This window comes from Saccopteryx leptura, chromosome 10 (genome assembly GCF_036850995.1).
Source record: "Saccopteryx leptura isolate mSacLep1 chromosome 10, mSacLep1_pri_phased_curated, whole genome shotgun sequence".
NCBI lineage: Eukaryota > Metazoa > Chordata > Mammalia > Chiroptera > Emballonuridae > Saccopteryx > Saccopteryx leptura.
The window spans coordinates 50,823,808-50,850,243 of NC_089512.1; the positions used below are offsets into that span (position 1 = coordinate 50,823,808).

Consider the following 26,436-nt stretch of genomic DNA (forward strand, 5'->3'; position numbering starts at 1 on the left):
TTTTGCCTCTGTGGGTCATTGTCAGCCCTTGACAATAGTTGGCATGTCTATTGTGGAACAGTGATGGAGAAAGATGAAAAGGTGTGATCCTTGCCCTCACTGAACTCATAAGAGATACACATAAGAATTGGTGATTCTTAATCTTTGGGTCACAGAAACTCTTTGAGAATCAGATGGAAGCTCTGACCCTCTCCTCCAGAGCAATAAACAGGCGCACAGACACAGATTTCTCAGATAATCCCAGGGGTATTGAAAGACTCTCCAAAGCCTATTCATAGTGACCCATGGAACTTTTGATAAGAAATGCAGATATTTAAAATAGCTGCTTAAAATATTAAGAGACCAAGGGTTCACAGGAGAGCTAACCTTTGATCTAACCCTTGAAAGTTCAGAGCAGAAAAGCATTCCAGAAGAAATAGAACTAGCAAAGGCCCACATTAAAATGTCCACAGTTCAGCCTGACCGGTGTTGGTGCATTGGATGGAGAATTGACCTGGGACGCTATGGACCCAGGTTCAAAACCTGAGGTCGCTGGCTTGAGCATGGACTCATCCGGCTTGAGCCCCCCAACTCCCATTAAGGCACATATGAGAAACAATCAATGAAAAAACTAAAAGTGACGTAACTATGAGTTGATGCAACTCATCTCTCCCTTCCTGTATCTCTCAAGAAAAAAAATGTCCACCGTTCATTGCACCCAGGAGAAGTGAGCAGTGTGGTATATACGGAAAGATCAAGATTGGCAAGATTGGAGTGAATGCAGTGACTGGTGATTAAGGTCACCCACAAGGCATCCTCAGAGCATTTCAGTCTTCCTCTTACCCCACACAGTTTGTCTTTTTCCGTGTAACAAAATTGGGTGGATAGAATGTGAGACTTTTCTGACCCATCATGTTGGTGGTGAATACCCATGTCCTTGGCACCAGCAAGTCAAAAGGAAAAGCCAAGTTTGTTTTAGTAGGCTCTTCCCAGAACCAGTACACAAATTCAGGGATTGATGCTTATTGTGTGTGTTTCTTAGAATTCAGTTTGGGCCAAATCACTGAACATTTTATCATTTCCATCAACCTGGACTTATCACCCGAAACCAGCTAAGGTAATCTGAAATATCTACTTACTGGTCATGGTATAGAAGGAAGCTTTCATGGAAGGCTAAATATTGACAGTCAACTGCACAATGCAACTCAGAAAAATAATGACAGATTTGAGGACTGGGTAAATTTGCACTTAGTGGCAAGTCAGTGTGGTTCTTCAGTGTGGTTCTTGTGTTCTATAAGTAGTGCTTTGGATGTGCATATGTGAAAGATGTGGAGGATTACTAATTATGTGAGGAATCTTGCAGTTACAAGTGACAGAAACAAATCAACCTGGCTTAAGCAGTTTTTAAAAAAGAATGTAAATGGACTCAACCAAAAACCTAATGGTCTGTTGGCTTCAGGTACAGCTGGATCCAGGGCTTCAAATGTTATTGGAGGCAGTTTCTCAAGTCTGCTTTTTCCTCTTCACAGTCTGTCTTCTCATGGGACACCAGCTTAGTGACACCAGTGAAGAGAAAGCACCCATTTTTGGAAAATTTCAATAACAGGATAATTGACCTGATCTAGGTCATATGCACATTCCAGGAACTGTTTAGTCCCACCCAACTATAGGAATTGAAGGTGGGATAGGGATGATTCCCTAAAGTCAGCGGTGCAGCTGCCAGAAGAAAATGGCATGGGTAGCAGGCAAGAAAACAATAACAGTGCTCTTTACACTTTAATCAACCAAACTCTCAAATGTTCCCATAAGGAGGTATTGCCTCTGTCCAGTGACCACCCAACCAGCCTGGGTAGTCAGGGAAGTCTTTCTAGTAAAAGTGTCATTTCAAGATGTGAAGGATCACAAGGAAATAGACACAGAGTCAGGGAAGTAAATAAGGAAAGACTACAAGCAGAGGTGACAATGTGTGTAAGGTCCCAAAAGCAAAGGTGGTGGGTGTTTTCATGAAACTGAAATAAGACCTTTGTGACCCTGAAGTATAGAGAATTAAAAAGATGTGATGAGCATTGGGTTGTACACTTTAAGTGGGTGAAGAGTTGGTAAGTTAATTATATCTTAGTAAAGCTGCTTAAAAAGCAAAAAAAGACAATGCCATGAGCAGGGCCAGATGGCAGAGAGCTTGTAAGTGATCCTTCAAAGGGAAACTTGATCCTGACATGGCAGTAGAATCCTTTGGGAAGGACGGATGTGAAGAGATTTGCTGCTAGGTGGGCGTGAGCCTTACAGATAGATGGTAGTGAGATGAGAGGAAAGTGCAGATGGAGCAGACCATTTAGAGGCTAAACTCCTGCTGTCTAACTTAGTGTGCTTGCATAAGGCACTTCCGCTGTCGGCCTCAGTCTTCTGTCTGTGAAAAGGAGATCATATGTTGCAGCCACTTTGGAAAACAGTCTAGCAGTTCCTCAAAAAGTTAAACATAAAGTTTCCTTATGATCCAGCAGTTCCACTTCTAGATAGGTATATACCCAAGAGAAATGAAAACATATCCACATAAAAACTTATATACAAATATTCACTGAGCATTACTCATAATAGCCAAAGTAGATACAACCCAAATGTCCATCAACTGCTGAACAATAAATAAAATACGACCTGGTTGAGTAGCTCAGTTAGTTAAGAGCATCGTCCTGATCCGCCAAGATTGTGCGTTCGATCCCCAGTCAGGGCACATACAAGAAGCAACCAGTGAGTCTGACCTGCGGTGGCGCAGTAGATAAAGCATCCACCGGGAATGCTAAGGTTACCATTTTGAAACCCTGGGCTTGCCCAGTCAAGGCACAATGAGATGCAGCTACTATGAGTTGATGTTTCCCATTCCTCCCCTGACTCTGGGAGCTCCTTTTGGAGCCAGGATACTTCCCATCTATACCTGGCACTCTTATGTTCCCCACTAACACTTACCTCCACCCCCAGCCAGTCTCTTCTTTCCATAAGATCAGCTTTCTTCTTGGCTTCTGGTCAAAGGGATCATAATCTCTTGCTTTTGTCTGGAATCTCGAAACCCATGGCAATTGTTGGTTTAGAAACACAATGGGACTGGGGCTCCTGGCTCCAAACACAGAGCCAGGGAGCAGCCAGATGATGCTGCCTGGATTGAGGTGTTGAGCACTGTTAGGCCAGGAAGTCTTTGCAGGGGTATGAATGGAGTGACATTGAGGAAGAGAACCAGGCCAGCTCTGAGCCTACTAGGGCATCTTGACATCCCCAAAGGATGCTCACCAGAGAGTTCACATGAGGCACTGAGAGAAGGGTTCTATACTCCTCAGCTTCTGTAGTGGGTCCCGGAACTATCTGCCACCAGGGTTGCCCACAGGGGAAAAAGACACAGTTCCCCCAAAAGAAATTGGGATGCTGTCAGCAAGAGAAATAACAATACCCTAAAATGCTTATTATCTATTATATACAGAACCAGGATCCAGATAACTTCCTACAAAATCAGAACAACTGGATAGATCCAACATGATAAAATAAACATTAAAAAAATGTAGACTCTTGGCCCTGGCTGGGTAGCTCATTAGAGCATCAGCCTGATGTGTCAAGGTTGAGGGCATACAAGAAAAAAACCAATGAATATATAAGTGGGTGGAACAACAAGTCAGTTTATCTCTCTTGCTAAAATCAGTAAATTTTTTTTATTTTTTATTTTTTACAGAGACAGAGAGTCAGAGGGATAGACAGGGACAGAGAGAGATGAGAAGCATCAACAGTTTTTCATTGCGTGTTGCAACACCTTAGTTGTTCAATGATTGCTTTCTCATATGTGCCTTGACCGCAGGCCTTCAGCAGACCAAGTAACCCCTTGCTGGAGCCAGCGACCTTGGGTTCAAGCTGGTGGGCTTTTGCTCAAACCAGATGAGCCCGCGCTCAAGTTGGCAACCTCGGGGTCTTGAACCTGGGTCCTCTGCATCCCAGTCCAACGCTCTATCCACTGCGCCACCGCCTGGTCAGGTTAAAATTTTTTTTTTTAATGTAAACAATGAGGATCAAGAAACCAACTACACCTGACCAGGTGGTGGCTCAGTAGATAAAGCATTGGCCTGGGACACCGAGGACCCAGATTTGAAACACCAAGGTCACTGGCTTGAGTACAGGCTCATCCGGCTTGAGCTCAGGCTCACCAGCTTAAGCAAAGGATCATAGACATGACCCCATAGTCGCTGGCTTGAGCCCAAGGTCTTTGGGTTAAGCAAAGGGTCACTGGCTCAGCTGGAGCCCCCAGTCAAGGCACATATGAGAAAGCAGTCAATGAACAACTAAAAAAACTGCTACAACAATAAATTGATGCTTCTCATCTCTATCCCTTCCTATGTGTCTGTCTCTCTCACAAGAAACCAACTGCACACAAAGAGATGTGGAAAACCTACTAGATCAACAGTGGGCAACAAAGCAATGTGGCTGCCAGAAACATTAATTCAGTGTAAGGCCATATCAATGGAGGAGTAGACTCTAGGAAAGGGAAGGTGAAAGTTCAGCTTTATTCCCAACTGGGTTCAATTCCAAGAGTTATACTTTAGCCTGACCAGACAGGGGTGCAGTGGATGCAGCGTCAACCTGTAATGCTGAGGACTCAGGTTTGAATCTCCAAGGTTGCTGGCTTGAGCACAGGCTCACCAGCTTGAGTGTGGGGTTGCTGGCTTTAGCGTGGGATCATAGACGTGACCAGGATCACTAGCTCAGCTGAAGCCACAGTCAAGGCACATATGAGAAAGCAATCAGTGAACTAAATGCTACAACAAGTTGATGCTTTTTATCTCTCTCCTTCCCTGTCTGTCTGTCCCTGCCTGTTCCATTGTCTGTCTGTCTGTCTGTCTGTCTCTCTCTCTCTCTCTCACACATACACACACACACAAAGTCATACTTTAAAGGGGACATTGTTGCCATGGTAAGAAGCAAAAAGAGGAGAGATATCACAATGGTGAGAGCACAGAATCCTGTTATTTGAGGAAAGGACAAGGAGTTTGGTTTGGAGGGAGAAATTCTAGGGAAAAGAGAGATGCCTTTACAATTCTGAAGAGCTTCCCACAAAGAAAACAGTAGAACTGGTCACATGATAATTGTGAAATGGGAAAAGCCCGAATCCTCTCCTAATGTCAGGAAAGCTGGATTCCAGATCCACTATTTACTATATATTAAGGATTGAACACTCTTCAAACCATACACCATGTCAAACACAACTGGGAGAGGCAAGAAAATACTGGGAGGGAGAGTTCAGCTCAACCCTCAAAACATTGTCTTTCTTTTAAAAGTGACATTTGTCATTCTTCTCTCAGAACACAAAAGAAATACATGGTGGTATAGAATATTAGTAAACAGAATAGCAAAGTTAGATAAAAATCACATTAACCCCTCTTTCTAATATTTAGGGATAAGATATATCAATAGATTAACAAAAATGGGATCATACAAATATCTGATAGAATTTAGAGTATCAGAATGTAGAAGTGTGTGTATTGGTATATGAGGATGTTTATTGAAGTGTGGTTTCTAGTAGAAAAAAACTTGTAAACCACCTGATTACTCATCGGTAGGAGAATATTGGAAATGTCTGGGTAAATGACAGAACATACACACCATGCAATACAATGCAGCTTGTTGGAAGAGAAGGGTGGAACTAATATGTATTGCCTTCCAAATGTTTCCACATATGTTGCTTGAGGCAAAACAAAGTTATGGAATAATTTGCATAGTATGATCCTATTTTTATAAAAAATGAAATGCAAGCACATAAAGGTTTTTATCAGCAAAGGAAACAATATGAAGTTAACAGTGGGCACACTTGTGGAGGCAGAGTTAGAGAGGTCAAGGGTAAGGCAGTAACATGTTCTTTGAACATTTCTGTGTTGCTTGAATTGGACAATCAGGATATATTGCTTTTATAATTCCAATGACTGAAATTTAAATAACAATCTAGCCTGGAAATTTTTCCATGACATTAAAGATTTTATATCATATTTAATGACCACATATAGTTCTTGTGTGGATTTTTCTTTCTTTCTTTCTTTTGTGTGACAGAGAGAGACAGAGAGAGGGACAGATATGGACAGACAGACCGAAAGAGAGATGAGAAGCATCAATTCTTCGTTGTGGCACCTTAGTTTCTCATTGACTGCTTTCTCCTATGTGCCTTGACTAGAGGGCTACAGCAGACCAAGTGACCCCTTGCTCAAGCCAGTGACCTTGGGCTCAAGCTGGTGAGCTTTGCTCAAACCAGATGAGCCCAGCGCTCAAGCTGGCGACCTCGGGGTTTTGAACATGGGTCCTCTGCATCTGATGCTATATCCACTGCACACCGCCTGGTCAGGCTGGATTTTTCTTAATATATTGAATCTAATGTTGAATATTTACTATTTCAGGAGCTGTCTAAAGAGGACTAGGAGCATTTAGACAGTGTCTATTAGCCCTGAAAATGTGCAGATCTATAGATCTAATTAACTGTGCTTCAGGTAGGAAATTATCTGATAAGTTCACTAGTAGATGTGCATGAAAATATCTATGCAAGAATTGGTCCTTGTCTCATTCTCACTAACAAAAAGCTAGAAACAACTTATATGTTCAACCTCAAGCACTGTATAAATCACAATTACAGGCTGACCATATATACTGCAATTCTCAACAGCAGATACAAAAAATGAGATGGATCTATAGAAATTTACATGGAAAATGTGCCAGGATAGCCCTGGCCTAGTAGTTCAGTTGGTTGGAGCATCGTACTAATGCTCCAAGGTTGTGGGTTTGATCCCCTGTCAGGGGACATACAAGAAACAACCAACAAATGCACGAATAAATGGAATAACAAATCAATATTTTTTTCTCTCTGTCTCTCTCTCCCCCTCCCTTCCTCTTTTTCTCTCTAAATTAATAAATTTAAAAATATATTTTAGGCCTGACCTGTGGTGGCGCAGTGGATAAAGCGTCGACCTGGAAATGCTGAGGTCGCCGGTTCAAAACCCTGGGCTTGCCTGGTCAAGGCACATATGGGAGTTAATGCTTCCAGCTCCTCCCCCCCTTCTCTCTCTGTCTCTCCTCTCTCTCTGTCTCTCCCTCTCCTCTCTAAAATGAATAAATAAAAAAATAAAATAAAATATATATTTTAAAACGTTGCCAGGATATATTGCAAAGTGAAGGGAGAAAGTAAGTTATAGAACAATATGTACAGTATGATCTCATTTCTATATATTTAAAATGTATTTGTGATTGTGCATTGGAAAAGGTCCAAAGGATACGTATCAAGCTATAGGTAGGATTTACCTATAGGTATGTATGTATTCCTATAAGGATATAAGTATGGAGCATAAAGGAGGTGAGCTCTGTCCCCTAAGGTATGCAAACAGAGATTGGCTGCCTCATTTTGAGCAATGCTATGGAAGGGATTACCACATCCTTCGGAAGTGACCTCGGTCCCCTCTTAAACCCAGAGAATGGGAAAACCCGGACTAGGAGAAGAATCCATCCCTACAGGGAAAGGGTTAAGTGAGGATGGCGTTCCTGTGGGCGGGCTCGGCGATCGGCAGCGCCAGGCTCTGTTAGCCAAGCCTGAGCATCTCGGAGGATGCGGCGGGGCGAGCAGCTGCTGGGACACGCGCAAGGTGAACGCGGGGGCTGCCTGCGCGACGCCCAGGTGAGGAGCTGGTAGAGGGAGGCGGCAATGGCGGGGCCCGGGCAGGGAACAGGGCCTGCAGCCCCCATCTCGGGCGCGAACAGCAGAGCTTGCATCAGAGCCCAACCCCACCCGGGACACTGCGGGAAGGCGAGGAGCCAGGGGAGGGGAGGAGGAGGAAGAGAGGTAACCTGAGATGGATCAGCTCTGGAGGCTGCCTTGCGCTGTCCTCGGGCCTCTCCCCACTCCCGGAGGCAAGGAGATATCCCCCAACACCCCCGTCTATGAGAAAAAAACCAGCAGCTGGAACCCAGTACGGGGCCACCCCTTCCTTGTCCGCAGATGCCCACATCTCTTGGATTGGGGGTGGTGAGCAGATGGCATATGCTTATCATTGAAGGCCCAACTCAGCTGTCTCCTCCTCTTCAAAGCTTTTCCAAACCCCTGTGCAAAATGAACCACTGGCGGGTTTCACAAGTATGGCTGTGTGACCTTGGGTGAGTTGCTCAACCTCTCTGAACCTTGGTTTCTTCCCCTGTGAAATGGGTATATACACACCTGCTTGTGTTGGGAGGGTTGGATGAGATGACATGCAGTTAAGCTTAGCACAGGAGCCTAACTGGGTAAGAGCTCAACACAGGAGTACTATTACTAACCAGTAGCTGTGTTAAGGGATTTTCAGTCAGTTCCCCTCAGCTCACCCCCACTCCTGACACTGGAACTCAGGTTTCTGTTTGGATCCCCAGCACGTAGCCTGGGCTAGGAGCAGAGAGAACATGGGGATTGGTGAATGTCTGAGAAATGAACCAACAAGGACTTAAGGCAGAGTCTAAACTCAGTTTGGGGGATGGCTTTAAAGGGTCTTTGAACTCCCTGAAATTGTCCACAACTTTTGGTGAACCTGGGTATTTTTCTGGGGAGAGAGCCAGGAATTTCCACTGGATTCTCAAGGTGTCTGTGGGCCACCAAGGGTTAGGAACCAGGAAGATTTGGGCATGACTGTTTCCCAGAAGAAAGGAGCAGGACCTCCACCCCTAAACACACCCAGGCCTGGGCTCTCAGTCACTGTCCTCTCCCTCTTCTGGCTATGGAGTCCTTCCTGCCTCCCTGGCTCAGCTACAGACTCTCAGGAAGAGGAACCTTTAGGGAATAGCTAGCCGGGGCCATTCACATGCTGTGGGGCTGGAGACAAGAAATGGAAGATGCAGATACAGCCCTAGAGAGGCCCCAAGCCAGTGTAGGAGACAAGGGATTACTACATTATATACCCAGGGTGATGCGAATGGGGTGGAGGGGGATGTTAGGGAAAGAAATGTCTATGCTGAAACAAGCCACTGTCATAGCTTACCTGGCTTTCTGCACTAGCCTCTCTCCCCCTTTTAAAACATTTATTAGATCATGAAACTCCCATGCTTAACATCTCCACTGGCTTCCTAAGACACTTATAATAAAATCCAGGTGACTTATTGTAGCTAGATCCCCTAGTGATCTAGCCCTGCCTTCCTGATTTCATCTCTCTCTGCCACTTTCTCCTTAATTTGTTGAGCTCCAGCCACACTAGCCTTATTTCTCTTTTTAACTTAAATTTTTTTAATTTAAAAAATTTTATTGATTTTAGAGAGAGGAAGGGAGAGAGAGAGAAAGAGAGAAAGAGACAGACACATCAATGTTTCTGTATGTGCCATGACCGGAGGAAATGGAACTAACAACCTCTGTGTATCAGGACGATGCTAACCAACCGAGCCATCCAGCCTTCCTATTTCTTGAACTCTCCTAGCTCATTCCTGCATCAGGGCTTTTGCACTTTCTGTTCCCTCTACCAAATACATTTTCCCCATATCTTCGAATGGCTGGCTCCTTTTTCTCATTCAGCATTCAGCTTAAATGTCACCTCAGAGAGGCTTTTCTAGCACCCTCTCTGTAAAGTAGCCCCTATCCCTCTACCTCTTAATCCTGTTTTCTTTTCTCCATAGCTCACCTTATTTAACATCATTCATTGTCCCTTACCTAGGCTGCCCAGCTCCATGAGTGCAGGCATCTTGTCAATCCTGTTCACTGCTTTATCCCCAGGGCCTGCCACATAGTATAAGCTCCAGTAATTTGTTGAAATAGTTAAGGGGGGCTGGTGGAAAAGAAAGCTTTCTGGACAAAGGGAAAAGTAAAGGGGCTCTAATATTTAGGCTCCTATCATAGGCTTGACCCATTATGTGTTTTGTTATGTAAGTCTTATAAGAGCCTTTAAAGTAAGGTACTCTTATTACACCTATTTTACTGATGGGAAAATCCTAAAGCAAAGACGTAAAGTAACTCACTCAGGAACTGTCAAAGCTTGGATTCAAACCCAGGTCCCTCCTCAAATGCAGGGTCCTATTCCTCCACTCCCTCTCTACCTCTCCGATATTTGAGCTAGGACTTCAAGAATAGGAGTTCAGCCTGACCAGGTGGTGGCACAGTGGATAGAGCGTCGGACTGGGATGCGAAGGACCCAGGTTTGAGACCTCGAGGTTGCCAGCTTGAGCCCGGGCTCATCTGGTTTGTGCAAAGCTCACCAGCTTGGACCCAAGATCGCTGGCTTGAGCAAGGGGTTACTTGGTCTGCTGAAGGCCTGCGGTCAAGGCACATATGAGAAAGCAATCAATGAACAACTAAGGAGCCGCAATGAAGAATTGATACTTCTCATCTCTCTCCCGTCCTGTTTGTCCCCATCTGTCCTCTCTGTCTGTCTCTCTCTTTTTGACACACACACACACACACACACACACACACACACACACACACACACACACGAATAGGATTTCAGCAAGTGAAGGAGAAGGGAGAGGGCATTCCAGGCAGAGGGAGTGGCAAGAGCAAAGGTATGGGGCATTAGGCAGTCCAGTAGGTGTTGAAGGGTAAGTGAGCTGCCTGGTATGGTCTTGGAAGGCCAGAAAACAGTGTTAAGTCTCTCCTGAGGGTAATAGGGAGCCACTGAAAGTTTTGAAGCAGGGCAAGAGGCATGGCCAGAGATGCAGTTTTAAAAGGTCACTCTGGGTAGCACAAAGAGACGGACCAGGAAGGGGTAAAAGGGTTGGGGGGGGGAGGGAGACCTGCCTCATGTTGCTCTTTGTTTTTTTCTACCAGTCCCCTTGGGGAAGCCACAGGAGCCCCTATTCCTCACATGTCATTCCTTCCCCTTCTCCATTTTTTTTTTAGGCTCATTCAGTGAGGACTGGAAGTTGAGGGTCTAGGCCTGAGCATCAGAGTGGACCATGGGCCCCAGTCCATTGGGCCATATATGTGGCCTCCTGCTGCTATTGCTGCTGCCATCCTTGAAGGCTGGCCTTGCCCTGGGTGGGGGCCTTCCCAGTCTACAGGAAGATTCAGAACCACATCTGATCCCAGGAGCCCTCCCCAAGGGCTCTGCTGGCACAAAGCCCAAAGCCTTTGACGTCCTCTGGGAGAAGTCCAGAGATGAGAGCCCTTGGAACTCCAGTGTACCCCAGGTTCCTGCTGAAGAGGTGTCTGAGAGGATTGAAGATTCTCCCCTTGGTCCAGCCCTGCATGGACCTAAAGCAGCCCATGGGACTCAGAGAGAAAGACCCCCAGTAACATATGATTTCCAGGTGGCTCAAGGGCCAAGTTCTCAGGGCTGGACAGGAACTCCTGTCTCACAGGAGCCTCTGGAGCAAGATGCACCAGCACCCCATCCCATGGGGCCCCCCCATCTCGCATTTATCCCCACAACTCCCAAACTCCAACTCAGGGTACCCACAGCACCTCCCTCCCTAGGGGAGCCTGGAAGCCAAGTGGGACAGCAACCACTTAGAGATGAGGGTCTGGTTGCCAAAGCCAAGAACAGGGTCTCAGAGACATCTTCCTCAGCCCACCAGGGTCCTCCCCACACTCTTGCACCCAGCTCGGGCACTATCAGGAAGCCAGTGCTGGAAGAACAGGGTGGGGGTGAGGAAGGCTTCCAGGAGACAGCTCAAGGCCCCCTCTTCACCCAGCAGGATCCAGCAGCCTCTGAGGCTGGCTTGGTATCCCCAGTTGAGGTGGCATCCACTCAGGAGCCTGGGTCCCAGCCAGACCTGGCATTGGCCAGAAGCCTTCCTCCTGTCGAGGAGCTGCCAGCTGAGCTCCCCAAGAAGGCTGGAGGTGAGAAGACTGGGGCAGTTAGTTTTCCAAGTCCCTCACTGAAGCAGGCTGACCTCCCTGATGTTCAGGGCTCACCAGGACCCCAACCTTCACATCCCCCAGTCTCAGAGGCTCCTGATGGGCAGCCCAAGTCAGGTAGGTACGAAAGTGAGGGAGCCAAGCAAGGCTGGGAGGGGCAGTATTCCATGGCAGCTTGGTGTCTCAGTTTGTGTGTGTCCTCTGGTCCCTCTGGGTCTCATTTTCCTCATTCTGGCAGATGAGGTGATTGTGCTTTTGCTCCTAGGGAAATTAGACTTTGGGGACCATAGGAGTGTCAGGCAAAGTAATGACTGTTTTTGTCATTTCAGAGATAGCAGCAATGAATGGAGCAGACCCCATCTCTCCCCAGCGGGTAAGAGGAGCAGTGGAGGCCCCAGGTACCCCCAAGTCCCTCATTCCTGGCCCCATGGACCCTGGCCCAGCTACTAACCAAACAGAGAGCCCTGTGGGGGCCCTGCAGCCAGGTGAGGACATGGCTGGGGGTCTGGGGAGAGCGGGTACTTTGTCTAACTAAGAACCTAAGAACCTGAATGAGGTCCATATGGGAGGGTGGGAGTGAATGAAGATAAACACCTCCTTAGAGGAATTGGCTAGAACCTCCTTCAAACAACTTGTGACAATAAAATAATACTCAATAGGTACTCTGGGAGAAGTCGTTTGACCTTTTGGGGCTAGAATGTTCTTAAATGTAACATGGATGTATTTAGTGCAGTGATTCTCCAACTCTGGCAAATCACCCAAGGAGCTTTTAAAAAATTACCAAGGAATTCTGATTCACTTGGTCTCCAGGTGATTCTAATATGCAGAACATGTTGAGAACTGCTGGCATATTATTAATAAAGATGATAGCACGCATCCATTAACACTTACTGGGTGCTGGGCACTATGCTAAACATTTGATCCTCACCACAGTCCAGTGAGGTAGGTGCTGCTACCATCCCCTATTTACAGATGTGTTTGTAAAAGTTAAATTACTTACCCATCACACTAGGGAATAATGGAAAATCAAAAGCACTTTACAAGGGGTATTTTAATATCGTTATTATTACAGATGAAGCCGAGGAGTGGCCGGGGCGCCCCCAAAGCCATCCCCCAGCACCCCCAGTCCAGGCCCCATCGACGTCACGCCGGGGCCTCATTCGGGTCACCACGCAGCGCGCCCTGGGACAGCCATCCGCTACGGAACCCTCAGCCAGCTCCATGGCATCAATCCCAGCCTCTAGCCCTCCGGCCAACGCCACCGCACCTCCCCTGCGCTGGGGTCCCCTTCGGAGGGTGCTAAGCTTTTCCTGGGAACTGCACGTCTATGGGGTGGGGGTGCTCTTTCTGCTGCCAGCGTTGCTGGCAATGGGCTCTCTAGCAGCCGCCCCCGCAGGGCCCTGGTTGGCACTGGTGGCGGCAGTGCTGGTGCTCCTAGCATCGGGGCTGCGATCTGCTTACATGCTTGCGGACCCGTATGGCTCGCAGGCGCGGCTGGGTTTACGCGCGGGCCTGGTGCTCTATAACCTACCCTTCCCCTTGCTGCTCACTGCTCTAGCGGCCTTGACCCTGCTCGGCCTGGGTGCCGGGCTGCCACAGAAGCTGCAGAACCCGCTTCTGTTGGGAGTAGTGGCGTTGGTGCACGGCATGGTGTTACTCACTACAGACCTGCTGTCAGCGAGGCCGACACTGAACCTCCTGGCTCAGGGCTTCTCGTGCGCCTGGGGGGCAGCCGTCGCTCTGGGCACGCTCTGTCTGTGCCGTCGCCGCCTGCTGGATGGGCCGCGGGGCTGGGATGTCAGCCCGGGCCCACGGCTACTGGCAGTGGCTGGCGCGCTGGGGCTGCTGGCCAGCGGCTTACAACTGGCGGCCGCGCTCTGGCTATACCCAGGCCCTGGCCGCGTGGGCCGCTTCTCATGGGCCTGGTGGGGAGTCCATTTCTGGCTGCGCCTGTTGGAGCTTACTTGGGCTCTCGCCTTGGCGCTGGCTGCCATGGCCGCCGTCCGGCCCAGGCCGCCCACAGAGCATGCGTGCTGGGCTAAGCTGCTGCGTCTAGCATGTCCCGCGCCCTCGGGCAAAAGCGAGGTGCCGGAGCGACCCAACAACTGCTATGCGGGGCCCACTGGCGTCGGCACAGGCAGTTTGGACATCAGTAAGAGCCTCATCCGCAACCCCGCAGAGGGCGTTCAGCCTGCTACGCCCACTTCGGGTGCCTGGGGCTCGGCTGCGTCCCTGGGCCGCTGTCACCGGGGTGACCCGGGACTCTCCCGTAGCAGTGTGGAGCCAGCGCCGTCGATGAGTGAGCTGGACCTGCGGCCCCCTTCTCCTATCAACCTGAGCCGCAGCATTGACGCGGCACTCTTCAAAGAGCACTTGGTGAGGGACAGCGTGTTCCGGCGCTGCGGCCTGCGTGGCTTGGCCACCCCGCCGCCTGGGGGCGCGCTGCGGCCGCGTCGGGGCAGCCACCCTGACGCCGAGGTCGATGAGGCGGGCTCTTCGCTCCTCCGAGGCCGCTGCTGGTCGCTCAGCGATGTGCGTGTGCGCGGGCCAGTCCCACCACACGTGGTGGACGAGCCTGACCAGGTGGCTTCCGGTAGCTCTGTGGACAGCTTCTCCCGGGGCTCGCTCAAGATCAGCTGGAACCCTTGGCGCCACGGGCTGTCATCGGTGGACAGTCTGCCCCTAGATGAGCTGCCCAGCACGGTGCAACTACTGCCAGCCCCAGCCCCAGCCCCTGCTCCTACCAGGCCTGGGGAACCCACGACCGAGGTCCAGCCTCGCTGCAAGCCAGGAGATTCCCGCAGTGCCTCTAGCGACACCATTGAGCTCTGAGCCTCCCTGTGCTGCTGCAGGACCTGGGCCATGCTGTTGGTGGCCATATGACCTGGTCAATTGGGACAGTTGAGCATTTCAAAAACTGGCATCCTGGGGGCCGCAACCTGACTGCTGCCCCCACAGCCAGCCAGGAGTGAACCCACCCCTGTATTTTGTTTTTTAAATATCTCTATTTTCTCCGGCAGGAAATTCACACAAAGGCGGTATACAGGGTGGACATGCATGGATTTAGGTATGGGGCATGGGGTCCAGGTGCCCCAAACACCCCTCCAGACTCCTAATTGTGGAGGATTGAGGCTCGCTTGTCTAGACTGACTGTCCTCTTTGTGCCAAAGAAATAAACCCTTGGGACTTGGTTCATTGCCTCCCTCTGGGCACACCAGGATCCTGTTCAGAGAAGAGGTAGGAGGCACCCCCAACTAGTAATTCCAAGTCCAATATGTGGTGGGGACAGGAGGACTGCCAAAAGAAGGGGCACTGGACCCTTAACAGCTTTAGAAATAAGGCTACCAATATTTTATTGAACATATACTATTTGTTGTATATACTCTCTTCACATTCATCATCTTATTTAATTCTCATAAGCCTGAGGAGAAAGCATTATCATTCCCATTTAATAGATGAGAAGAGTGAAGTTAAGACATGAAAGTTAGCTGACCAGGCAGTGGTGCAGTGGATAAAGCATCGGACTGGGATGCAGAGGACCCAGGTTCGAAGCTCCGAGGTTGCCCACTTGACTGCGGGCTCACCTGGCTTGAGTGTGGGCTCACCAACTTGAGCATGAGATTATAGACATGACCCCAAGGTCGCTGGCTTGAGCAAGGGGTCACTCACTCTGCTGTAGCACCCCCCCCCTGCCAAGGCACATATGAAAAAGCAATGAACAACTAAGATCCCCACAACGAAGATTGATGTTTCTCATCTTTCTCCGTCTGTCCATATCTGTCCCTTTCTGTCTGTCAAAAAAAAAAAAAGAAGAGAGATGAAAGCTATTTGTCCAGGGTCCTTTGGCCCAAATACTGTTAACAGCGGATGCTGAACCCAGAAAGTTCCACCTCTCCCGTCTCCTAATACTTCAGGGTCATACTTCTCCTCTCTCCTCCCTCTACTTCTCTACCAAGGTGGCCCTCCGTTTCCCAGGGTTTTAGAAAACTTCCCCAAGGGTTGGGGAGCTCTCAGTAGCTTAGGCTACTCATTAGTTGGCAAACTCATTAGTCAACAGAACCAAATATCAACAATACAACGATTGAAATTTCTTTTGAGAGCCAAATTTTTTAAACTATATATGTAGGTACATTCCTTACTGAGGTAGCACCTGCACATGGTATTCTGTGGAAGAACCACACTCAAGGGGCCAAAGAACTGCAGTTTTCTGACCACTGGTTTAGGCCAACTCATGGTGGTTGGGGGCAGGTAGTAAGACTGAAGTTTCTCTCTTTTCCAAGACCTTTATTTCCTGAGATGAATAAATAAATCAGTGGCTGAGAGGTGGGGATGGGAGGTGAATTGGAGCAGGAGCTGGCAGCATGCAGCTGGCAGGAGGGGGCTGTGATGGGCTGACACCCCCATCCTGGGCAGAGGCCAAAGTTCACTAGCAGCCACCATAAGACACTTTTAAAACTCTACACACTGAGAAGCCTGCCCGGTTCTCCCAAGGCCAAGATCTTATGGCATCCACCTTTAGGGCTACTTCCTCACCCCAGGGGCCTCACTTTCCCAGGCCTGGATGCCTAGGCTGCTCCGTAGGTGGGTAGGGGTTGCTTATCCCACTTGAAAGTAAAGCAAGCTGCCTTGAGTGTCCAGGCAGGAGAGGCCTGACTTCTGGGGGAAGCCTGGTGGAAGGAGATCCTCAAAGTGTGGCAGAGATTATCTGCCCTTGATGAAACCTTCCAACACACGGTCACTGCGCTCTGACAACCAGTAGCCAGTCATGGCTGCCACAGCCCCAATGAAGATAGCAGTAAAGACCAAGTCGCCCTTGGCCGCCAACGTGGCCAGTGCACAGATGATGACACCGAAGAACATCTGCTGCAGTACCACCATCTCGTCCTCTGTCATCTCTGAGAAAAAGCCTGCTGACTCTGAGGAATAAGAGAAACACTTGTCATTCCTCCATTTCCTGGAGTCTCCCACACACACAATCAATCCTGACAGTTGTTTGCCGGGCATACCAGCAAACAATGTCATTTACTGCTGAGAACAACTCTGAGAGGCAGTTATTACCTCTGTTTCAGTAAATAGGAAACTGAGGCTCAGAGAGGTGAAGAGGTTTGCCCAAGGTGAGCAAGGTGTGACAGAGCACGTTATGTATACTAGTCCAGCTCCAGAGCGAGACAGCCGGGATTCGACTCCCAGTTCAGCAACCTGCTTGCCATATGGCCCTAGGCAAGTTGCTTCATTTCTCTGCATCCTAGTTTCCACTATGTTAAATGGGGATGAGAAAGATACCTACAGCACTGGATTTGTTTTAGGAGTGAGTAAGTTAATACATGCCACATGCTTGGAACAGTTTCTGACACATGGTAAGAGCTGTAGAAGTGATCAATACTGTCATCATTGTGACTGTCCTCCATTTCACCACACCATAGTGTACTGCTATGACTGTCCCATTGGACAGATGAGGAAAGAGGCTTGGGGAGGCAGAATGATTTGATGCAAAGTCCAGTCTTCTTTCTACTCCAGGGAGGTGTGAGGCCACCAAAAGCCACTCCGGAGATCAGATGTAGGCTTTAGGTCTCAATACAGCCTCATGAAGACTGACAGATGGGGAGAAGGTTTGCTGGAGGCCAGGTTGGGGGCTCACCTGGGATCTGCTCCTTCACACAGATGCCCTCAATCTGTTTGTAGCCCTCGGCACAGACACACCGGTAACTGCCTTCGGTGTTCTCACATTGCTCGTTCTCTCCTGGACACACCTCTGTCTCACACTCGTCTACATCTTGAGGGAGGATTAGGAGGGATCAGAGACCTGACTGCCAGGGTCCCACACGCAGCACCCCTGATTCCATCTTGCTCACATCCTGATACCCTTCTACCCTTGCCCAGGTAACTTCTACCATTCCTCCCTCTACCATGTCCATATTCTAGCCCCTCTCAATTCACGGTGGCAAGGCATTCTAAGGTACCCATGCCCCATTGACAGGAGACTCACCAAGACACTTGGAGCCCACCTGCTGGTAGCCAGGGCTACACTTCTTACAGCGCCCTGGCCCTGCCCCCATGCAGCCCAAGCAAGCTTTGGCACAGTCTGGAGAAAAAAGAGAGAATGTTGAGAGCTGCCACTAGGCCCAGGGGGATTCTGATGCCTGAGAAGACAGAAGTTTGGGGTGAACAGGTGTGGAGCAGTTCCTCCTAACCCTTCCCACATCTCCTCCTCTACAGGAGTGGATACTCACCTCGGCACTCATAGGAGCCCTCTGTGTTCACGCAGAATTGGTCAGCTCCACAGTTGGCTTGCTCTGTACCACACTCGTCAATATCTGCAGAGTCCAGCAAGGTGGGGAATTTCAATCCCTAGTTCACTAACAGGAAAGCTGAGGCCAGGATTGCTGGGGAATGGACTTGCCAGTTGTATATGTTGTGGCAGCAACTGCAGGCTGGCCACCAACACAGAAGTAGAGGTGCAGCTGGGCTCCAGGATGCCCAGGCGGAGAATACCTTTTCCAATCTGCCTTGCACCTCAGAATGGCCTTGTGGTTGCATTCTGGCCAACAGGATATAAACAGAGGTGATGTGCTCCACTTTTAGCTTTGTTTTAAAACAACAGGCTTGGACTCATCTATACACTTTTTTCCTGTCTTACTTCCTGAGTGCCAGGTTATGAAACACAGAGGTGCCCATGACTTCGCTTCAACCACAAAGACAATACCACATGGCATGACTGCACGGTAAGAAAGAAGAAATCTGGGTCTTTTGAGTAATTATGATAAGTAGAGCTTCCCAACCCATATCACTTGCTTTGAGACTGTGGTTTAAGATAAAAAACAAACCTCTAAATTCTTCCAGTGACTTCAGTGTTCCAGGTTGATGTTTTATCCATTGTGCCACCACAGGTCAGGCTAAACCTCTGAATTCTTTAAGCCAAACTTTGGGGATCTTTTTGTTACAGCAGCTTAGCTATTACTCTCACCTTTATAAATGGTTAGGTTTGAGACCAAACAAAGTCTCAAACCTAGGTTTACTGACCAAAGTTCAGTGTCCTCATTCCTCTGGCTAACCCTTCCTCAATTTTCCAGACTTGGTCTAAGTAACACCTCCTTGAAGAAGCCTTTCCTGACTCCCTACCTCTACCAACCTGGATTAGGGACATCTCTCACTGTACAAAGATCAGTTTGAACTATAAGTGCCTGGTTACTTTTCTGCCTTCCCCACCAGCCTGAGATCTCCATAAAAATGAGAAGTGTGTTGGTCTAGCCCAGAGATGTGGGTACTGATGGAGAACCAAGCCTAGGCCCCTGCCCTCCTCCCCAGACCCAAGGCACAACCCCACTCACCTACACACTTGAGGTGATGCAGAGCCCAGCCCTTCTTGCACTGTAAACAGTTTGATTCCTCAGGTCCCGAGCAACGGGCACAGGGGCCAAAACAAGCTGGGTGGAATGGGAAAGAATGAGGAACAAGCAAGCAGGCACCCCATCAGACCCTGCCCAGTGTCTCTCCTTTTGGCTACCTACCCGAACATACCAGATGGCTGGCGTTGCGCTCTGCCTCAAAGTAGCCAAGGCCGCACTGACCACAGGCCTCACCCCCATAGCCGGCTTGGCAGTCACAGCGCCCGCTGCCCCCTCGAGTCCCTTCCCCTTCACAATGCCCGTAGCCACCGCAGGGCTTCTCTGTGCCCCCAGGACAGGCTGTGGGCAGACACCAAATCAGGTGAAATTATTTTTAAAATCTTGTAAATAGAAAACATTAACATTTTTAGAGAGAAAACAATTTTAATGGCAACATAGTATTTTGTCATAAAACTGTCAAATTTACTTAACTACTTAATTGTGGAAAATTAGGTTATTTACAAATCTTCTCTTTTATAAAGATTGACTTGACCATCTTTGTTACTAACTCTTTATGTAAAGCTTCTGGAGAGATTTTTCTAAAAGGGCTGGTTGTAAGTTTAGCTCCTGACTCAGGACTGTGTGTAGAAAAAGGTGGTGACAATTGGGGCTTCGGTACAGCACCTGCTTAGCTAGTGGTTGGCAAACTCAGTCAACAGAGCCAAATATTAATAGTACAATGATTCAAATTTCTTTTGAGAGCCATTTTTTTCTTAAACAGAGACAGAGAGAGAGTCAGAGAGAGGGACAGAAGGGACAGACAGACAGGAACAGAGAGAGATGAGAAGCATCAATTATTAGTTTTTTGTTGCGGCACCTTAATTGTTCATTGACTGCTTTCTCACATGTGCCTTGATGGGGGTGGGGGGCTACAGCAGATGGAGTAACCCCTTGCTCAAGCCAGCGACCTTGGGTCCAAGCTGGTGAGCTTTGCTCAAACCAGATGAACCCGTGCTCAAGCTGGTGACCTTGGGGTCTTGAACCTGGGTCTTCCGCATCCCAGTCCGACGCTCTATCCACGGCACCACTGCCTGGTCAGGCAAGAGAGCCAAAATTTTTAAACTACATAGGTAGGTACATTCCTTATCGAGATAGCGCCCGCATGTGGTATTTTTTGGAAGAGCCACACACTCAAGGGGCCAAAGAGCCGCATGTGGCTTGTGAGCCGCAGTTTGCCATCCAGGGGTAAGAAGGTCCCCTTAGTATAAGGGATGGGGCCTGGTCTGATCTAGGCAAGGAAAATGAGGATTCGGAGTGGAGGCATCTCTCAAATACAAGATTAAAAACCACAGCAGCATCTGACTCAGTCTAGCCCCATCTCTTTTTTTAGAGCCATTCCCCATTGATTTGCTCATCTCGCCCACCTTATTAGGCAGGTAAGAAGTAAGGTCCAGAGAAGTTATCTGAGCAGCCTAAGCTCACACAGCCAACTAGGGGCAGAGCCGGGACTAGAGTTCTGGCCTCAGAAGTCCCCTTCCATCCCCCAAGAGGAACTTGAATAACTCACGAAGGCAGGAGGGCCCAAAGGTGCCTGAAGGGCAGCAGAGCTTCAGGGAATCTGAGCAGAGCCACTGGAAGAGGTCTGGGGCTTCCTGCTGCCTAAGGCAGGGAGGTGGTAGAACAGTGAGGGAGCCTTAGACAAGTGTCAGAGGTGCTGCCCACCCTTCAACCTCCCATAGAATCTGTGATCAACCCATCGTGGGTATATGACCCATAAGGCCACCTGACCAACACCCTTTCCTCATTTTACAGAGGGGTAAACTGAAACTCAGCAAGTCCTTAGCAGATGTAGGTTAGGAAGAAGGAGCCAAACCAAGACACAGCCCTCAGCATGCAGCTCTCTACTTTACTACCAGGCCCTGCCTATGGCCCCTACCCCGGGAAAGCCCCCACATCACTCACTTGTGAAACCACCAGCTCTCCATCAACTCCTCACTCAGCTCCAGCAGGCGGTGGCACTCGAAGTCCGACTTGCTGCACACGTTCTCAAGTACCTCTACCAGACGAGTCTCACTGGCCAGACAGGCAGGGGTGGTGGGAACACATTCCCCTAAACCCACCACCCTCCTAAAGGTCTCATCTCCCACCACTCCTCATGCCATAGCAGTGTCAAAGGAAAGGCCACAGGGCAAAATGAGGGATACTGTTGTTTCTGTTTTTTATAAAGTTTGGCTTCTGGTTTCTTTCTTTTTTTTAGATTTTATTTATTCATTTTAGAGAGAGGAGAGAGAAGGCGGGGTAGGGAGGAGCAGGAAGCATCAACTCCCCATGTGCCATGATCAGGCAAGCCCAAGGGTTTTGAAACGGCAATCTCAGTTTCCAGGTCCACGCTTTTATCCACTGCGCCACCACAGGTCAGGCAAGGGATACTGGTTTTAAGAGTCAGACAGACCTTTTCTTTTTTTTTTCTTTTTTTTTTTTTTTTTTTTTTGTATTTTTCCGAAGCTGGAAATGGGGAGGGAGTCAGACAGACTCCCGCATGCACCCGACCAGGATCCACCCGGCATGCCCACCAGGGGGCGATGCTCTGCCCATCTTGGGGCGTCCCTGTGCCGCAATAAGAGCCATTCTAGTGCCTGAGGCAGAGGCCACAGAGCCATCCTCAGCACCCGGGCAAACTTTCTCCAGTGGAGCCTTGGCTGCAGGAGGGGAAGAGAGAGACAGAGAGGAAGGAGAGGGGGAGGGGGGAGAAGCAGATGGGTGCTTCTCCTGTGTGCCCTGGCCGGGAATCAAACCCGGGACTCCTGCACGCCAGGCCAACGCTCTACCACTGAGCCAACTGGCCAGGGCCAGACCTTCTTGAACTTATTTTCTCATCTGTAAAATGGGGACATTACATTACCTCCCCTACAAGGTTTGTTGTACGATGCCTCAGTTCCTGCACCTGTACAATGAAATATATACCCTTGATGGGTAGATGTAATTAAAAATATATATATCAGATAAAAAGTGTGAAAATTTGGAGAAACTGGAACCCTTCTACATTATAGGTAAGAATGAAAAATGGTGCAGACATGGTGGAAAATAGTTCTGCAGTTCCTCAGTAAGTTAAACATGGAATCACCACATGACTCAGTAATTGCACTCCTGGGTTTATACCCAAAGGATGGAAATAAGTGTTGAAACAAAAGCTTGTACACAAATGTTCTTAGCAATAGTATTCATAATAGCCAAAAGGTAGAAACAATCCAAATGATGAATGGATGAACAAAATAATGTATATCCATACAACAGAATATTATTAAGCCTTAAAAAGGAATGAAGTACTGGTATATACTACAATATGGATAAACCTTGAAAACATTAGGTAAGTGAAAGAAGACGACCATAAAAGGCCACAAATTGTAGGATTCCAATAGAATTAGCAAATCCATAGAGACAGGAAGCAAATTAGTGGTTATCAAGGGCTGAGGGGAAGGAGATTGAGGAGTGACTGCTTAATGGATTAAAAAAATTTTTTTTAAGATTTCATTTATTCATTTTAGAGAGGAGAGAGAGAGAGAAAGTGGGAGGAGCAGAAAGCATCAACTCCCAAATATGCCTTAACCAGGCAAGCTCAGGGTTTCGAACCTGCGACCTCAGTATTCCAGGTAGATGCTTTATCAACTGCACCACCACAGGTCAGTCTAAAATTTCTTTTGGGGATGATGAAAATGTTCTGGAACTAGTGGTAATGCTAGCAAAACACTGAATGTATAAAATGTCTTTAATGATAAATTTTATGTTATGTATTCTACTTCAATAAAAAAACTTTAAATATATATATATATCCACACACATGTAATGTATGATGTTATGCATTTAAAGAGTCTAACACAGTGCCTGGTATATAGGAGGTTATTTAAAAAACAAAAATAAGGGAGAGGGGGGCAAAGGGGGTGTAAATAGGGACACGGTGGTGAGGGTGTTATATTCAGTGGGACACTTGAATCCATGTTAACACAATAAATTAAAATTAAAACAACAACAACAAAAAAAACAGGAGCCATTTTAAGGTTGAAGTGCCCATAGGGTTATCTTGGCCAATCCTCTCATTGCCAAATAAAGAAATTAAGGCCTATTGAGAAAATAAACAATGTTACATAATAAAAGCTTTTCTTTCTTTCTTTTTTTTTTTTTTGAAGTTGGAAATGGGAAGGCAGTCAGACAGACTCCCGCATGCGCCCGACCAGGATCCACCCGGCATGCCCACCAGGGGGCGATGCTCTGCCCATCCGGGGCGTCGCTCTGCCGCAATCAGAGCCATTCTAGCACCTGAAGCAGAGGCCACAGAACCACCCTCAGCACCCAGGCAAACTTTTGCTCCAATGGAGCCTTGGCTGCGGGAGGGGAAGAGAGAGACAGAGAGGAAGGAGAGGGGGAGGGGCAGAGAAGCAGATGGGCGCCTCTCCTGTGTGCCCTGGCCGGGAATCGAACCCGGGACCCCTGCACGCCAGGCCAATGCTCTGCCACTGAGCTAACCGGCCAGGGCCAAAAGCTTTTATTTCTAATGGGCATCACAATTTAATATTTACCACAACCCTATGAAATAGGCAAAGCATGTATTAATATCCCCATTTTACAGATGAGGAAACTGAGGCTCAGAGAAGTTAAGAGACCCTCCCTAGAATACCTAGAGTGAGAACTGACAACCAGGTCTGCCTAACTCCAAGTTTTTGCTACTCCTTCTCCTCAATTTGACTTTGAAAAGCTGGAGGGTATAGGGCTCAGACCTTTCCTCTCAATATAATCTCATCTTGTCCTAAATTTAACTCAACTTGACTGTTTAATGTAAGGGTAGTCGATCTTTTTATACCTACCACGACTTTTGTATCTCTGTTAGTAGTAAAATTTTCTAACCGCCCACTGGTTCCACAGTAATGGTGATTTATAAAGTAAGGAAGTAACTTTACTTTATAAAATTTATAAAGCAGAGTTACAGCAAGTTAAAGCATATAATAATAATTATTTACCAAGTACTTTATGTTGGATTTTTGCTAAGTTTGGCAGAATAAATCTTTATAAAACAACTTACTATAGTTAAATCTATCTTTTTATTTATACTTTGGTTGCTCCGCAACTGCCCACCATGAAAGCTGGAACGCCCACTAGTAGGCGGTAGGGACCAGGTTGACTACCACTGGTTTAATGGACATCTCAGCTCCAAATGTTCAAAGAGAAAACCTGATTCCACCCCATCCCTAATCATTCTCCTTCTTAGTTTAATCCATCTCAGAAAATAGCCCCATAATTCACCCAGTTGCTCATGCCCAAAACCTAGTAAGCATCTTTTACTCTTTTTCTCTTATACCATATAACAAATCCACAATCAAGTCCTATCAGTCTATCTGCAAAATATACCCAGAATTTCACTCCTCCTCACCATGTTCACCACTAGACAGAACACTAGTTCATACTTATCTTCATGCCTTGATTATGCATTAGCCTCTCAGCTGGTCTCTCTACTTCTTCTACCCTGGTCTTCTATAGCCTGTTTGCTACACAGCCATATGAGTAATCTTTTAAAGGTATAAATAAGACCATATCACTTCTCTGCTCAAAACCTCCTAATGGTTTCCTTCTACATTCAGAATGAAATCTAAACGTACTGTGGCCTTCCCAGTCTGGGCCTCTACCTTCCCCCTTTACCATTCCATTCCAGCCACTTCTCAAATACACCAAGCTCAGTCTCACTCTGTCTACACCTCTTCCCTGTCACGTAGTTTGCTTCTTCACTTCAGGTTTCTAGACAGATGTCAGACCTTGAACACCATGCCTCTCACCATTCTGTAGTCCACCCTGCTTTACTGTTATTCACCTGATGACATTATTTATTTCCTTATTCACCACTCGTCTGCTCTACAAGAATGTAAGCCACTTGAAAATGGGATTTTGCTTGCCTTGTGTACTGCTGTACTGTAGATGTTCAGTGATATTTGTTGAATGAGTAAGCACTCCCTAAGATGCTCTAGGTCCCCACAGGTAGAGCAGAGACTGGGAGGTGAGCAATACAAACCTATCCTTCTAGTCCCTTACCTGTCTTTGTATTTGGACAACTTCTCTTCCTCCCAGGCAGTATTTCCACCTCCAAAGTTGTCCCGGATGGTTCTCTCGAGGCCCTGGAAATGGAGATAACTAGTAATATCTAAACACAGAAGTACAGTGCCTGGCTCATTCTGGCACTTCAGTATTTCACTAATTAGGAAACAGGCACAGAGACGCAACCAGCCCACGGTTATACAACTAGTAAGTAACCAGGTTAGAACTTGAAATCCATACAGACTTGTATCACAGATCTCCCCACTCTCAACCACTTGCTATAATAACTGGGCCCTTCCCAATAGGCTGGTACACCCACCTTGTTGAAGCTGTCGACAAGTCCCCGGCATGTATGGCACGGATGGGGCTTAGTTGGGGGCGAAGACTGGGGAGGCGGAGAGGGCTGGAGACAAACTAGGCCTGGGAGGCTGAAGAAGAGGCTCAAGCCCCAGAGCAGAGCTGGGATCAGGCCCCTCGGGTGTCGTTGAGCCATCTTTTCCCAGGCTGGGGACCTATAGATGGAGGGCAATGATAGGGTTCGCTGGAGAAGCCAGGTAAGAAAAAGGGTCGGTTCTGAGGTGCCACGAATCTGAAAGCCCAGATCTGTTATTAGAAGAAAAGGAGGCTGGACTGGGGTACGCCTGGGGAGGGGGTATGGTGGAGAAATAAACGGGAATAAGTTATCCTCTTTACCGTTGGGTAGGTAGCCTGGACCCTCGGCATGCAGGTGGGTGTCAGCCCATTGTTTATAAATAAGGGTCTGAATATGAATTATTAAGGGCAGGATTAGTGGAATTAGGGACAATGGGTCAAATTTCAAGTACTGGGGAGAAGCCGGATGAACGATCTTGAGGGGAGGAGCCCGGATCCGGATATGAAAAGAAGGGCCCAGGTTCAGCGCCCGCAGGCTGCAAAGGCACGGCCCAAAAGCAGGCAGAGGAGGATCTAGATCCGCCTAGATTGCGTGGGAGGAAGAGATGACCCACCCAGCCCGCCGGCGCAGGCGACTCAGTCTCCTCAGCGCCACCTTCGCTGCTGCATGCGTAAGACGTGCAACCTCCGCCAGCTCCGCAGCCCGGAGGGCGGAGCTCACGCTACAGCCAATGGTGGCGAGCCATGTGCCATTGCGTCATCCCGCACTAGCCAAGCAGAGGCGATGCCGGGCTGCACCTGTCTGGCTGTTAAGGGTACATGGGCTGCGGGCGGCGTTCCAGGCTAGCCATTCAATCAGAAAAATATTGGAGA

General features: G+C 48.1%; 2 protein-coding genes across 6 annotated transcripts; one reads left to right on the top strand and one right to left on the bottom strand.

Annotated features, from left to right (window-relative positions):
* Positions 1–7,537: 7,537 nt before the first annotated feature.
* PRRT3 (proline rich transmembrane protein 3) lies at positions 7,538–15,855 on the top strand. Of its 3 annotated transcripts, none has more exons than XM_066351670.1 (5): positions 7,538–7,657; positions 8,068–8,133; positions 10,829–11,905; positions 12,118–12,273; positions 12,861–15,855. In XM_066351670.1, the coding sequence occupies exons 3-5, from the start codon at positions 10,885–10,887 to the stop codon at positions 14,618–14,620; spliced, it is 2,937 nt and encodes a 978-aa protein (XP_066207767.1). In that variant the 5' UTR covers positions 7,538–7,657; positions 8,068–8,133; positions 10,829–10,884; the 3' UTR covers positions 14,621–15,855. The 3 variants fall into 3 exon arrangements, with proteins under 3 accessions (XP_066207767.1, XP_066207766.1, XP_066207768.1); XM_066351669.1 differs by having other exon boundaries at positions 7,573–7,657; positions 7,979–8,133; XM_066351671.1 differs by having other exon boundaries at positions 7,573–7,657; positions 7,979–8,133; positions 10,829–11,770.
* Positions 15,856–16,051: 196 nt separating this feature from the next.
* On the bottom strand, positions 16,052–26,379 carry CRELD1 (cysteine rich with EGF like domains 1). 3 transcript variants are annotated; one of them, XM_066351685.1, is made up of 11 exons: positions 26,178–26,322; positions 25,511–25,703; positions 25,189–25,271; positions 21,076–21,186; positions 20,681–20,772; positions 19,297–19,473; positions 19,117–19,212; positions 18,019–18,102; positions 17,775–17,870; positions 17,427–17,561; positions 16,052–16,704 (listed from the first exon to the last, which is right to left on the bottom strand). In XM_066351685.1, exons 2-11 carry the CDS (start codon positions 25,682–25,684, stop codon positions 16,490–16,492), a joined length of 1,263 nt encoding a protein of 420 aa, XP_066207782.1. In that variant the 5' UTR covers positions 25,685–25,703; positions 26,178–26,322; the 3' UTR covers positions 16,052–16,489. The 3 variants fall into 3 exon arrangements, with proteins under 3 accessions (XP_066207782.1, XP_066207783.1, XP_066207784.1); XM_066351686.1 differs by lacking the exon at positions 26,178–26,322 and adding an exon at positions 25,885–26,105; XM_066351687.1 differs by lacking the exon at positions 19,297–19,473 and having other exon boundaries at positions 26,178–26,379.
* Between the last annotated feature and the right edge of the window lie 57 nt (positions 26,380–26,436).